This window comes from Peromyscus eremicus, chromosome 5, assembly GCF_949786415.1.
Source record: "Peromyscus eremicus chromosome 5, PerEre_H2_v1, whole genome shotgun sequence".
In the NCBI taxonomy this organism is placed as follows: domain Eukaryota; kingdom Metazoa; phylum Chordata; class Mammalia; order Rodentia; family Cricetidae; genus Peromyscus; species Peromyscus eremicus.
This window is the reverse complement of record NC_081420.1, coordinates 22,403,516-22,417,563: the sequence shown is the minus strand read 5'-3', so window position 1 is coordinate 22,417,563 and position 14,048 is coordinate 22,403,516. Positions and strand designations below refer to the sequence as shown.

Here is a 14,048-nt window from a genome sequence, read left to right as displayed (position 1 = left end):
ACCCATTTGGAATGCTTTCTGCATTTAAACACTTTCATTGTTGTTTTTACTGCTTGTTATAGATGTTTCCAAAACTTCATGACTCACAAGGATTAACATAATGAAATTTCTTTACAAAGAAAGGGCCAGAGCTTTGTAGACCCACTGCCATTGCTTCCAAACAAGTGCCAATTGGTCTTAGGAATCATCAGCTAAGGGGATATTTAAAAAAAGAAGTTAGCACACTCTAATACAGCATGAAACAATCCCATCACTCATGCTGATTGTTCTATCCAAAGAATAATTGTAGAAGTAACCAACCATCTTATTAAATAAGAAACACAGAACCAATGCAAAGAAGAAAGCCAAGAGATCAGAGCTAAGAGCCTTACCAGCCTGCTGCAGATAGCCTCTTCAGCCAGGAGACCTCTCCGAAAAAGAGAACTACTTCCTGTGTGTTTGTCTTTATATAGTCTTTCTTTTCTGCCTTCTCATTGGTTGTAAACCCAAACACATGACCGCCTCATCACTGCCTGTCTGTAGAGACTTCCAGGTCTTCTGTGGTTGGTATTGAGATTAAAGGTGTGTGTCTCCAATGCTGGCTGTATCCTTGAACACACAAAGATCTACCTAGCTCTGCCTACCAAGTGCTGGGATTAAAGGCGTGCACCACCACCGCCCAGCTTTTGCTATGGCTCTACTAGCTCTGACCCCAGGGCAACTTTGTTTATTAACATACAATTAAAATCACATTTCAGTACAAATAAAATACCACCATAAATAAAATGTTGGGAACAAAGCCTACCCCATCTATCTTTCCATAATTCACAGGTATTCTCCAAGAACCATGAGGTCTCTTCATTGTGGCTTACTGTCCTGGGCATACCATGTATCTTCCCACTCTCAGTGAGCTTTAAGGTGGCAGCTTGGATCACTCGGTAATACCTGTCCTTTCTCTGTTGCAGTGGGTCTTCTAGTTCCTGACAGTCATAGGTTCCTCAGACAGCACTTACCAAGGGTCCTTCATGACTCCATTAGAGACTGGCTCCAGGGTCCTCAGTCTTCGCCTCAAGAATAGATGCATAGTTATATCATCAAGTATCTCCATTTCCACCACATTCAAAGTCATCCCATTTGCTCCAACATTCACAGCCTTTAATTTTTTTGTTAAAAGTCTTTCCCAGTCTGAGCATTTCAGAGGCAGAGCATTTCTTCATTACCATTGTGTCTCATGTTGGGCCGTTATTCTGTTCCCCTCTCTACATGATGAATCACAGGTTTCCTCTGAATATTAAAGTTCTCACCCAAGGGATATCTCCCATGACTTCTACCTTGCTGCCTCTCTTCTCACTGTCTGATTCTTCCCATGGGTTTCAAATGTTTGGATTTCCTGGAAAGGCTCTGCATTGATCTGATTTGTGCTTTCTTTCTTACTTCCTGTTGACTGTAAGAAATGGAAAGCTAAAGCTAACATCTCCATCTTACCCTCCCCTTTTTCCACCTTTCCTGCTGGATGAGAGATTAAGGCAGAAGGTGGCATCATGGCTATTTTTCCATTGTGATGATTCTTCCCCAACACAGATAAGTTCTTTCTGAATAGACAGCACAGCCTACCTTGCATGTCTTACTGTAGAGGTCAGACAGTCACCATCATAGCCTGTGTATGATTGAATTCCATATGTACTCTAAAGGACTGAAGCATACTCGCTTGTCCATTAGTTCTTTTGTGGACATCCTTGTACTTGCACGGCAGGCTATTCCATATCACACACCAAGTAAGATGGCCACTTTGGGAGTCTGCCCAGAGACACTGCGTCCTCAGTTGGCACAACATTATTGCATGTCTTATTACCCACAGCAGGGGGCCTCACAACTGCCACTTCAACAGGAAGAGACACCATCCCATACCATGTGAAGAAAGGTCATCATATTGGGATTGCCCCTGTGGATGCACCATCCTCAGATGTGTCAGCATCAATTGCATGGCCTGTTGCCCATAGCAACAGAGGTCATGCAGGTACTCCTGCCAGATTCATCTTTGGTTTTGTTGGTCTCTCTTTGGGCATCAGTTGTGTTGCCTGAGTTTTTCTAGGGATATGTGAACAGATATCTAATTGCCCCAGAAAGGGCAGCAACAACAGACCAAAGGATTACTTCTACCCAAGTCTAGACTGGTGAATGTATGAATTTATTGGGAATCACTTATGAAGCATGGCTGAGGGGGTACTTAGAATAGCATGGGGGACTCAGGAAGATGGATCATCAACCCCACCCCAGTAGGGTGATGATGTGGGAAAGCTGTGTCCCTGGAGCTCTCTGAATAGCTTGCAGGGAGCTCTACCAAAGAATCTCTTCCAGAAGTTGTATACTGCCTTTATATCCTCTGAAGTCAGGGCCCTTCTGGATCTGTAAGGTTTGTTTTGTGAGCTTCAACATGACCCTCCAGAGGAAATAGACAGGCAGCACATATCATGGCACCTGACACATCTCCCTCCTGTCATTCATCGTGTCCCTTCCTTCCCTGTAGAGCTCCTGGTATGCTGGCCACTTCCAGGTTCTGGAACCTGGGATCCTAGCATCCTCGGGATCTTTTGTACCTGTAGGGTACAATCCCCAGATGCTTATTACTAAACAAAAAAGGGGGCAATGTAGGGAAAAGGGGCTAGCTAAACAAACCCAGGCTGTATTTCTTTCCCTGGTTCTGGGCCCCAGGGCCAGGGCTTTACTGTCCTGCACTGTGATTGGTTGGTTTCACAAGTCAATTGGCCAGGGGCAGAGATGGCTCTGATTTTCACCAAACTGTGTTTCTTTCACTGGCCTTGTCTGAGCCATCTTTCCCTAGTTCTGGGTTCCAGGGTCAGGATGGGTTTCTTTAGCCAGCCCCTTTTCCCTACATTACCCATTCCCTGCTTTCTTGCAGCATCCTTTTCTCTTTTGGCCTAAGTAAAATGTTCACTCATCAGGCCTTAGATTGAATATTATTTCATGAAGGAAGCCATATATGCCCCACCCCCCAGCCACTAGGTTAGGTTGGTCTTGTATCTCCTTGGACATTGCCATACATCCTTACTGCATAGCATGTCATAGAGTTTCAAGTCTCTCTCTCTCTCTCTCTCTCTCTCTCTCTCTCTCTCTCTCTCTCTCTCTCACACACACACACACACACACACACACACACAGGGGAGGGAGGGAAGAGAGTTTTAAAGCCACCTCCTTTTTGTCAGATGATAGGTTCCATAAAAGCAAAGGTTGTGTTGTACCCTCAGTGCCTGGCACCAGTCTATATTCAATGAATATTTACAGAACAAATGAATGATTTGTTCATTCATTATATTAATATTAAGCAAGCCTGGAGGGAAGACTAATGAAGTTTGTCCAAAAGATGAGCAGGTGTGTAAATCTTATTCTGTCTTTACTGCCCTGTGTTTTCGGCATCAGAAGTTAAGGTGAGTGACAGTGTAAGGCAATAGTCAAGTGGTCCAGACAGGCTGGTCTGCAGAATTCATGGGAGGATATGCTATTGTAGGGAATGAAGGGGAAGTGAGCCTTGAAGTGTACATTCCAGACTTTTTAGTGCTTAACTGTAGAAAACTGGCACACGAGCAACAGCACGTGTATGAAGGGAGCATGTCTACAGCCACTCTGTATTCCCAGGAAAGCCGGGAAGCTTCATTCATTCTTACAGTAATGTGTTATGCAGGCTCTGAGGAGGTTCTTCAGATTCAGTGTGGAGAACAGTGGGCTTACTTCACTGAAGAGCAATTGAGCAATCGTGCAGCCCACCCCATCTCCTTTACTTCAGATCTCCCAGGAAGCTTCAGGTCATGGCTTACAGGCAACTGTCATTTCTTCTTAATTTTTTTTGCTTGTTTTTGAGATTATAATTTAATTAAAATATTTCTCCATTCCCTTTCCTTCCTCCAACTTCTCCCATACACACCCTCTCACTCTTCTTCAAATTTATGACCTCTTTTGTCATTAATTGTTATTGCATGGTTTGGGTTAGCATTTTTGTTCAGGTTGATCCACTAACACTGTTATATACATAATTAATTCATTGCTTTTTGTTTCTGAATTGTACTTCACTACAGCTTGTTTGCCCAGTCACCTGGTAAAGATATCTGGGTGGTTTATACTTCAATATGATTATGAATGAAAAAGAAGTTAATTAAAACTTTTCACATTTACTCTGTGTGTGTGTGTGTGTGTGTTTATGTACACACATTCACACATGCTAAACAGCTTATGGAAGTTGGTTCTTTCGTTTCACCGTGTGGGACCCAGGATCAAACTCAGGTTGTCAGGTTCAGCAATAATCTTTCTTACCTGCTGAACTATCTCACTGGCCCAAAAGCAACTGCTTTAAAATCTTTTATAATTAAAAAATTAAAAGGGCTGGAGAGATGACTCAGCAGTTAAGAGCACTGGCTGCTCTTCCAGAGGATCTGGATTTAATTCCCGGAAATCCCATGGAGGCTTCCAACCATCTGTAACTCCAATTACAGGAAATCTGATGTCCTCTCCTGGCCTCCTTGGACAATAGGCAACAACAGGTACACATACATGCATTCAGGCAAAACACCCCTACACATAGCATTAAAAAAATAACAAAATAATTAGATGTATGTTTGATTTTTTTTAGTTGAGTAATTATTTATAATTGGGATGTCTAGGTTACATGTCAAATGTTGTCTGTAGTGGTTATGTCATTTTATATTCCCTCTGTCGGTATGCTGGAGTTCAGAGATTACCAGTTATTACTGCTTTTGTTTATTTGTTCTATTTATTGCTGAGAGAGAAATACCCACATCCCTACCTCCCATTGCGGAGTTTCCTTTTCTCCCATTTAGTTCTGCTAGTTTTTGCTTCATGTGTTATGGGGCTTCATGATTGGGTACATGCCTATTTAGGAATGCTTTGCTTCTTGTACATTGATTCTTGCATCATGACACGCCCTCCTTGCTTGTGCTGATCTACAATGTTCTAATATGATTGCTCCAGCATTTCTCAACTAGAGCTAGAATGTGCATTGCATCTTTCTTCCCATTCCTTTGCTCTTGTCTGTCCATTTTCACTTAAATGGGTTGTCTTTTTATAAAGCCTTGCTTCTAAAAATCTAGTCTAAGACTCTCTCATTCTTAATGGGAGTATCTGGATTACTTACTTAAAAAGAGGTTGTTATTGAAGGCTGAACACAGTAGTGTGTTGTTTGATGAGTCTGAATGCACATATGTGAAATCATCCATAACATCTAGAAAATGAACATTTTCCATAATTTGCATTTCCCTGGGCTCCTTTGAAATTAATGCCTCTTATCCCTTCTCTCCCCAAGTGGTTACTGATACTCTGTCATTATACATCAGTTTGTATTGTTTTCAAGTCCGACTGTGTAGCCAGGTTGGCCTCAAACTTCTGCATCCTGTGTGCACCTTCTTTGTGTTGGTATTACAGGCATACAGTACAACATTGCCTGGTGTTTATAGTTCTAAAGTCTTATTTAAGCGAGACCATAGCATTTACTATGGGGTTTTGGGTATTTTTTCATTATAGTGATTTTGAAATTTGTTCATGTTATGTTTTTGTTTTTACTTTTTTTTCATGTGTAGGGATTTGCCTTAGGTAGGATTTTTATTGCTGTGATGAAACACAATGACCAAAACCAACTTGGTGAGAAAAGAGCTTATTGTAGCCCATCATGAAGGGAAGTCAGGGTAGGAATCCAAGGCAGGAACCTGGAGGCAGGAACTAAAGCAGAAGCCATGGAGGAGTACTGCTTACTGACTTGCTCCTCATGGCTTGCTCAGCCTACTTTCTTATAGACTCCAGAACCACCTGCCCAGGGGTGGCACCACCTACAATGGTCTAAGCCATCCTACATCAGTCACTAAGTAAGAAAATGCCCTATAGACTTGCCTGCAGTCAATCTTATGGAGGTATTTTCTCGATTGTGATTTTTCTCTACTCCAATAACTCTAGCTTGGGTCATGTTTGGAAAACGCAGTGAAGACAGTACTATGTGGGTAGGTAGGAACAGCTCAGTGCCTTCACCAGGACGAATCTTCAGGTTGTTGCTAGCCTTTGTTGTTACATACAGAAATGCAACACATTACTACCTAAGTCTTTGTATGTTTGCATTTCATGTCTCTTGGGTAAATACTTAGGAGAGGAATTACTAGATCATCCAGCAGGCAAAGCTGTGTTTTTGATTGCCAGTCTGTTTTCCAATGCATTTGTGCCATTTCTCATCCTCACCAGTGGTTATGAGAGTGACTTCTCTTCCTTTCCTTATCAATATTTGCAATTGTTTTTCTTTTCAACCAGTGCATTTGGTGTGGTTTTTATTTCATTGATTTATTACCCATTCATGTATCTTCTTTGGTGAAGTTTCTGCTTGGAATTTTTGCCTCACTAAAACGATTGGTCCTCTCACCCCATGCCAACTCCTGGCTGATGTTTGGGGCACAAGCACATCGGCTGCAATGAGGCTAGAATTTTGTTTGCTTTTTAAAACTTCACTTACTATCCTTGTGGGTATGTATGTGTGAGGGTGTATGTGTGAGTGTGAGTGAGTGTAGATTAATGTGTAGAGGTCAGGGGACAGCTTTCAGGAGTGAGTTCTTTCCTTTTACTGTGGATTCTGGGTATCAAATTCAGATCAGCAGGCTTTTGTGGCAAGCACTTTTACCTACTGAGCCATGTTGCTGGCCCCAGCCAACCAACCAACCAACTAACCAACCAACCAACCAAACAACCTTTCTTTGAAGTAGAATGTCTTTTATTTATTATTTGACAACCTTATACATGGAAACAATGTATTTTGATCATATCCCCCAACTCCCCTGTCCCAGGTATCCTTAACATGTCTCACTGCCCACTTCATACTCTCTTCTGTTTTGTTTGTTTGTTTGTTTTTAACCCACCAGGTCCAATTCCTGCTGCCTGTTGTGATTTCAACTGAGCTTGTTGGCTTGGTCTTGTGTAGATCACTGTAGCTGCAGTGAGCTCTTGAGAGCAATGGCTACATCATGTCCAGAATTAATTTTGACTTTTTAATAGTCTCTTTAGAAGCGTAAACATTAAATAAAGATGTGCTTACTTTTATTTTATGTGTTAGGTATTTTTCCTGCATATGTATCTGTGCACCATGACAATCCACAGTACACATGGAGGCCAAAAGTGGGTGTTGGATCCTTTAGAACTGGAGTTACCGGCAGTTGTGAGCAGCCAAGTGGATGCTGGGAACCAAACCTGGGTTCTCTGGAAAATCAGTTAGTACTCTTAACTGCTGAGCCACTGCTCCGGCCTCAAAAGTAAATATTTTTTTTAAGTTTGAACATGTGCAATTATATTTATGAGTTTTTTCTATTTATGAAATGGTTATCTGCTTAAGATTATAAAAGATTTTCTCCTATATTTTCCCTAGAAGTCTAAGAGTTTTATATTTAGGTCTCTGTTCCATGCAAGCTAATTTTTGTGCAGAGTACAAGGTTAATATTTTTCTCCATAGAGAGAGTTGGTTGATTTAGCACTATTTTCTTCCCAAAGGCATTCCATCTCCCCCACTGGAATATCTTATTTTTGTCAAAAATCATTTAGTGCGTTTATGTAGAGACAAAAAGATACAGGTGTTATGGTTGGACTTTGAAATTTCACCCCCAGGTGCGCTGGTTTAAACACTGGCTCCTCAGCTGTCAGCACTATTTTGTGGGTTGTGGACACCTTGAGACACAGAGCCTAGAGTGGATGTGGGCCGCAGTGGTACTAAACTAGCCCCACCTGCAGCTTGGGTGAGCCCTCTTTTTGTCTCTTGCTCCGACTGGATGTGAGTAAGCCATGCTGTACGATTCCACTGCCAGGAACCAAGCCACCATCCAGATCTTCCAGGATGGACAGACTGACTTCACCCTCTAAATGGTGAATCAAAAGAAACCTCTCCTCATGGTTTCTCTAAGATATTTTGTGGCAATCACATGAGAAGTCAATAATACCCAGGTGTACTCAAATACTTTCTAGGTCTCAGTGGTTAGGAATTCATGCGGTTAGGATCTCTATTTTTCTTCTAATACAATTTGTTTTGAATCCTTTCTTTGTGCCTATTCCAGAATGAATAAATCACTACCCACTGTTTCTAAAACTACTTAAGTGGTCCTTCCCACAGCGTGGAAACAGAAACCACCCTTCCCTCATTAAATGTACGGGGGCTGTAGTCAGATGTGGTGGTTCACACCTTTAACCCCAGCACTCTAGAGGCAGAGACAGGCAGATCTCTGTGACTTCAAAGCCAGTAGACCAGTTTGACGTTCTATACTCAAAGAGACCAGATGAGTCAATATTTAATTCTTACAATAAAGACAACATGTGGAAAAGAAATCCAGTGACTATGAAGAGAATGACCTAAAAATTTAATAGCTTGTGTATATACAAGATGACAAGAGGCAATACAAATTGGGTAGTTTGGCTTTGACAATGTGGAATGTCATCACAAGGCAGCCCTCTCCCATCAGATGCACATCGTATGGTAAGAACTACAAGCATCCCCTTCCTGACTTCATCCAGTGGTACTGATGCTCCACGACCCGCTTCCTCCACACACACAGTGAATTGTGGTCCAGCAGCTAAGCTGTTCATCCTCTGGCAGCGCAGAACTTTGAGAATTGCAGTTCTGCTTTGTTTTAAAAAGCACCATCTCTTTGATAACTTTCATTGATTTAAAACACACACACACACACACACACACACACACACACACACTGAGATCACACGTTCTTCCCAAGTCCCTCCTTCCATTTATAATTTGGTTGTTTAAAACAAATAACATTAATTCAGTCAAGACATATTAAACAAACAAAAACATATCTCCAAATAGGCTGGAATGAAATAATTTCCATGGACAGAGACTACAAGAATCATACTTCTTGACTTGGTCATAAAGAAACAGGGGAATAGTTCGTCTGCCCTCAGTGACTCTGGTGGCTGGTGCCTGTGCTGTATCCACACAGCCCCTGTGAAGAGACAGCCTGCAGGATCGACGCTGTGACTAGCTGTCACATGGTCATGTGACTGATCCACAAGGTCCATGGTCACAGGTGGATGGGAAGAGCAGATCTCTGCAGCTGCTTTGAGTGTTGGGTCTGCATGTGCAAGCTTTTAGAAGGGTGTAGGTACACCAAGCCACGAGAGCAGGAAAGGGCCTGGTGGCTCCCCAGTTCAGTGACTAAGGAGCCGGCCATGTTCCTCCGGACAATGAGGGTAGAAAATCCTCGGAGAGACTTCTAGTTAATGACTAGCAGTTGGAAACATCCCTTCTTTTTGTCGACAATCACAGTCTGATGTATCTTCATGAATTCCTACTGCAATTTTTTTTTTTAATTCAGCTCTAAATGCACCCTTTAGAAAACCTAGTGGCTTGATCACTCACAAATGAAGCCCCGTGGAAACAAGTCTTCTCTCCTTGTTGTAGCTTCCTTTCTGAGTTGAAGAGCACAATGCTGGCTGTAGACACAGTCTCTTAGTACAGCACACGTGCCTTGCCTCTCTCTAGCACTGGAAACAATGGGCCCTGGGTAACTTAGGATAACATATACTTTTGGAAACTCTCTCTCTCTCCTCCCCTGCCCTGGCCTTTTCAGCCAGATTGGGGTCTTTTACTACTGGGTTAAAGACAGTCAAGTTTGAAAAATGTTTCGGATAACAGTAAGCCATACCATGACTTGTTACGTGGGCGGTGAACACTTGGCAAATATCCCACAAGTTCCAGATTTGGGTGTGCTGGATTCAGATCACTACTGGTACATGCGAAGTAATATGAAACCAACTGGCATAATTTTCTACAAAACCCAAACAATGCAGCATTAGGATATGCTTACTAAGGTGCTTCTTAATTCATGTTTTTAATGGAATGTATCAGACACACATCTACAAACAAATATGGATACATAGGCATAGACCAACATGGACACGTTTCTGTACAGCTTATGTTTTAGAGACTTATATGTATATATAAGAACCACACAGGGGGAAAAAAAAAGATTTCCCACTTCATCTCCCTGAATTGATGAAAATCAACTAGCTCACACAAAACGTTAAAATATTTCATTTTCATATAAAACATCTACAAAAATAGATAACATTTACAAAAACCAGATCATATTTCCAGTTTTCCTTAGTAATCATTCCCTCAGTCCTTCCACCTCCTTTTTTCCTCAGAAGGTGGCCATCTCCAGCAAAGAACGCTTGAACAGCTGAGCGTTTCTGGACAGGTCTGTCACCTGATGCACCATCTCCTGCAGGGCGGTAGTGCTGGGGTAGTGGAGGGCGGCCATCTTCGTAGCCATCACTATCGTCTTGAGCTGTTCACAGAGCTGGTTGCTGGAGTTCCTGACTTTGTTCCGAATGTCCTGGGCAGCCACCTGCCTTGTCAGAGTGTCTCCGATGAAGACCAGTTTGTGTGCACTGAGAATGACGAACTTACTGTGGGCCACGAAGATCCGCGGGGGCTGGGCTGAGCTGACGCAGCTGAAGAGGGCATCGATGGCATTGAGAAGCGATATAAAATGGGTCTCGCACTGATCGTAGTAGAAACAAAGTAACTGCCTGTCCTGAGCACCCACACTGCTGTTTGTGGTTGGGAGGGCCTGGGAGGGCTTCCACTTGGAGATGTCATTCTCCACGGGCTTGGTGATTTCTTGTTCCAACAGCTGGAACTGACTCAGCTGGAAGGAAGATGAGAGGTTTCGTTAAGGGCAAGACACGCAGTGCAAAGAGAAGGAAATGTGGGGGTGGAGTCGAGAGATACCAGCTTCATCCTTATTAGATGCCAGGTACTTAGGAGCTCTGAGACAATGGCCAGGCCTTCCTTCCTAAACTGTACAACACAGACCCCGGGAAGAGGATCCCTAAGGGACCCTCCAGTTCTGACCTGTGATGACACCATTTGTCTCTTCTGTATTCTGTCTGGCAGGCAATGTTGGGTTTGAACCCCAGCCTCACCTTCTATGCCATTGTGGGGGTTCCATGAATTACTATTAGTCACAAAGTGCTTGAAATAGTGTTTGGTGAATTGCAGGCTTTGTGTAATTGTTTATTAAGTGTTGAGAGACAGTAAGGGAAAACCAGATGCAAGGACCTTTCTGTCAAATACATCACCAATAGTTTGCTATTTCCTAAGGAAGGCCCTGCCTTTCTCTTCAAGATGGAAAATTCATGAAGATTCTCTATTTCTTCTGTCCTCTCTGTCAAGATGTACATATCATGATACTTTACTATAGGAATGTATTACAAGTGCACACCTTCTTAGGGAAAAGGACACAGGGAAATCTGAGCATTAACTGTTTATTGTAATTTATAGCATATGTGTGTAGGTCAGAGGACAATTCACGGCAGGCGGTTCTGAGGATCAAACTCAGGTCATCAGGCTTGACAGGAAGTCGCTAACACCGAGCCATCTCGACGGCTAGGGTATCAGTTTTTCTGATGCTCTCCTTTGCATCCCTAACTGGACTGTGATTTCAAATGAAATGATAATTTCTTGCTATTTTACTAAGAATCCCGAGTTCAGGATTCAGTTAATCTCTCACCCTGATTCAGAGCTGAGTCAGGACAGGGACACCTCCATCCTGTTTCCCCGAAGTGTGTACTCAGTTTTATATTGCACAGAATCTACTTGCTTCTTAGGGATGACTTTAGTGTGTCCTAGTCCCCACAAACTGCTGTCTTACTGGGCCAGCTGCCAATGTAAGCACAGTAGACAGAGGGTGATGTTCCAACATTATTTGAAAATAATGAATTTGATTCCAAATCATGTGTTCGTAGAGGGCAGTACTTTCCCATTTGATAGAGAAGGAACTGAATTTTTGGCCCATTACATGATGCTCGAGTTGACACACCTGTTGGCTAGGAAGCAAGGGTCCCCTAAAGACACCTTGTCACTTCATGTTGTGATGTGCTATTTCATTTCATCTTAAAGAGTGTGGGAAATCTTCAGTCCACGTCTCTGTTTTCCTGTCCTTGACTTGGCAATGTCTATCCTTACCTGCTGTACTCATTAAACCTTTGAGTGAATGTGCCCTGCTCCACCCTTAGTAAATGGACTTGAACATGTCTCACAAACATTGGATCCTTCCCTTTGACCCTTAGACTGGGCCATGCAAAAGATGAGGGATGGGGTTGAGGAGAGAGTTAGAATCAAACTCTCTTAGGAATTTGATAACCACAGAAGGGTGTTGACCATTAGCTGAGGAATCCCAAGTGAAATGCCATCTACAGAGAAAGCTTTGGAGCTGGGCATAATGGCACATGCCTGCAATCCCCACACTCAAGAGGTTGAGTAAGGAGAACATCAAGTTTGAGGCCAGCCTGGGCTACATAGTGAGACTCTATCTCAAAACATAACATAACAAACCAAAGCCCCGTAGAAAGGGCTTGAGCATCCATTTGTGAGTTTGGTAACTAGATATAACTAGAGACAATGTTAGAGAGTACAGGAGAATGAAGCCGATCGTGGAAGAGAACCAAGAGAAAAACAAAGAGGAAAGACAGCCCTTGTTCCTGTCAGTCTTGGCTGCACCTTCATTCGGAATCCCCTTCCTGTGCCCCCAATAGAAAACCAATTAGCTTGGGCCACCCTGACTTGTGTCTTGAGACCAAAGGCTTTAACCCAAATAATCCTAACACGTTATATATTAACAGGCATAGCCTGAACAAACCCTGTCGTTTGGATGCAATCCAGGTATCCTCAGCTGCAGTCACAGACCACAAATCTTCACTTTGTTCTTATGTCCTATTATATGCCTGGACTTCTTCATGCCAGCGTGCTGGCGGGACCCCAGCCTTTTGAAGTTGCCCATTCCCTGCTAAGTGGAGCCCGGTGTTTTGTTTGAACTTACCTGATGATGCTCTAGCTGGGTCTTGCTCTGCTTGATGATGTTCTCTTTTTCCAAGAGCTCCTTCTGCTGCCTTTCAAACTCCTCCTTGCCCTGTTGTTTCCAACACAAAGACCGCATTACCTCACCACTCTGAGTCACTTGTGTGACCAGCTTCATTGACAAACGCACTCAGACTGTCATTGTCCCCTGGCCACGTCCTTCATGTCCAGCTAGTCATTGTACACCCCTGACAGGGACTTCCAGAGTTGCTGTGGAGACAGGCTTGAGAAATAAAGCCCGTTTCCGAGTGGGCTGCCGTGGTTGCTGCTCGTTCTAGCTGGAGAACTTCCCATAATCCTCTTTACACTCTTAAGAAGCACTACTTTTTCATGGTTCTTTTTTAATGGGTTATATGTGAACCCATGCACTTTCAAACCAAGGTAAAAATGGGTGCAGATTTCACTTCCAATTTCTTTGAATCTCCTCTACCTGTACTTGGTATTCTCCAGTGTACACCATCAGAAGCCCGGTGAGATGAATGTTAAATTCTGTCATCTAGCCTAGGCCATTCCTCAGCATGAGATGAGGCTCACTTGACCGTTTCTACTCTCTTACACCTCTGGCCTTTCAGTATTGAACAGGGTTCAGCACAATTCATGGCTCTCCATCAAATGGAAAAGAATTGCAAAATAAGACATTAAGCTAAGTAGTAAGTACTAGATTATGGTAGAATGAATTCTTCAAAGTCGACGGGGAAGTTTTCAGGATCCCAGGTCAATTGGGAACTAGCACCATTTACAATTCTAGGAAGTAGTTTGCAGAGCTTAACGTATGCAGGCCAAGCTGTTGGCCAATTGGCAAATGATCACAGGTCCTCTAAATCTGATGGGGCTATGTGTCTTTGCAAGCAGTGAAACACACACACACACACACACACACACACACACACACACACACACACACACAGTGTAGGCCTCAAGAGTTCCTTAGAAACTCTCTATGTACAGATATTTTCAATAGTTTTTTTTCTTAACAGTGATATATTTTAAAACTTATTTCTATTACAATGGGCTGTTCTATGGAACTATGCCATAAAACACAAGTAGAGGAAGAATTGATACCATGACTAGTGAACCCACTCTTCCCCATTGACGAGTCTCCTCCAGCTTGCCTGAGGTGTATCAGTGAGATTTAATACAACCCTTT

At 42.9% G+C, this 14,048-nt stretch overlaps 1 protein-coding gene across 1 annotated transcript in view; it reads right to left on the bottom strand.

The window, feature by feature from the left end:
• Positions 1 to 8,358: 8,358 nt before the first annotated feature.
• Nedd9 (neural precursor cell expressed, developmentally down-regulated 9) overlaps positions 8,359 to 14,048 on the bottom strand; it is a 49,805-nt gene continuing 44,115 nt past the window's right edge. The window contains exons 6-7 of the mRNA XM_059262299.1: positions 12,864 to 12,953; positions 8,359 to 10,691 (exon numbers count right to left, since the gene is read on the bottom strand). Coding sequence (XP_059118282.1) covers positions 10,182 to 10,691; positions 12,864 to 12,953 — 600 coding nt within the window. The 3' untranslated portion in view covers positions 8,359 to 10,181. The remainder of the gene's footprint in view (positions 10,692 to 12,863; positions 12,954 to 14,048) is intronic.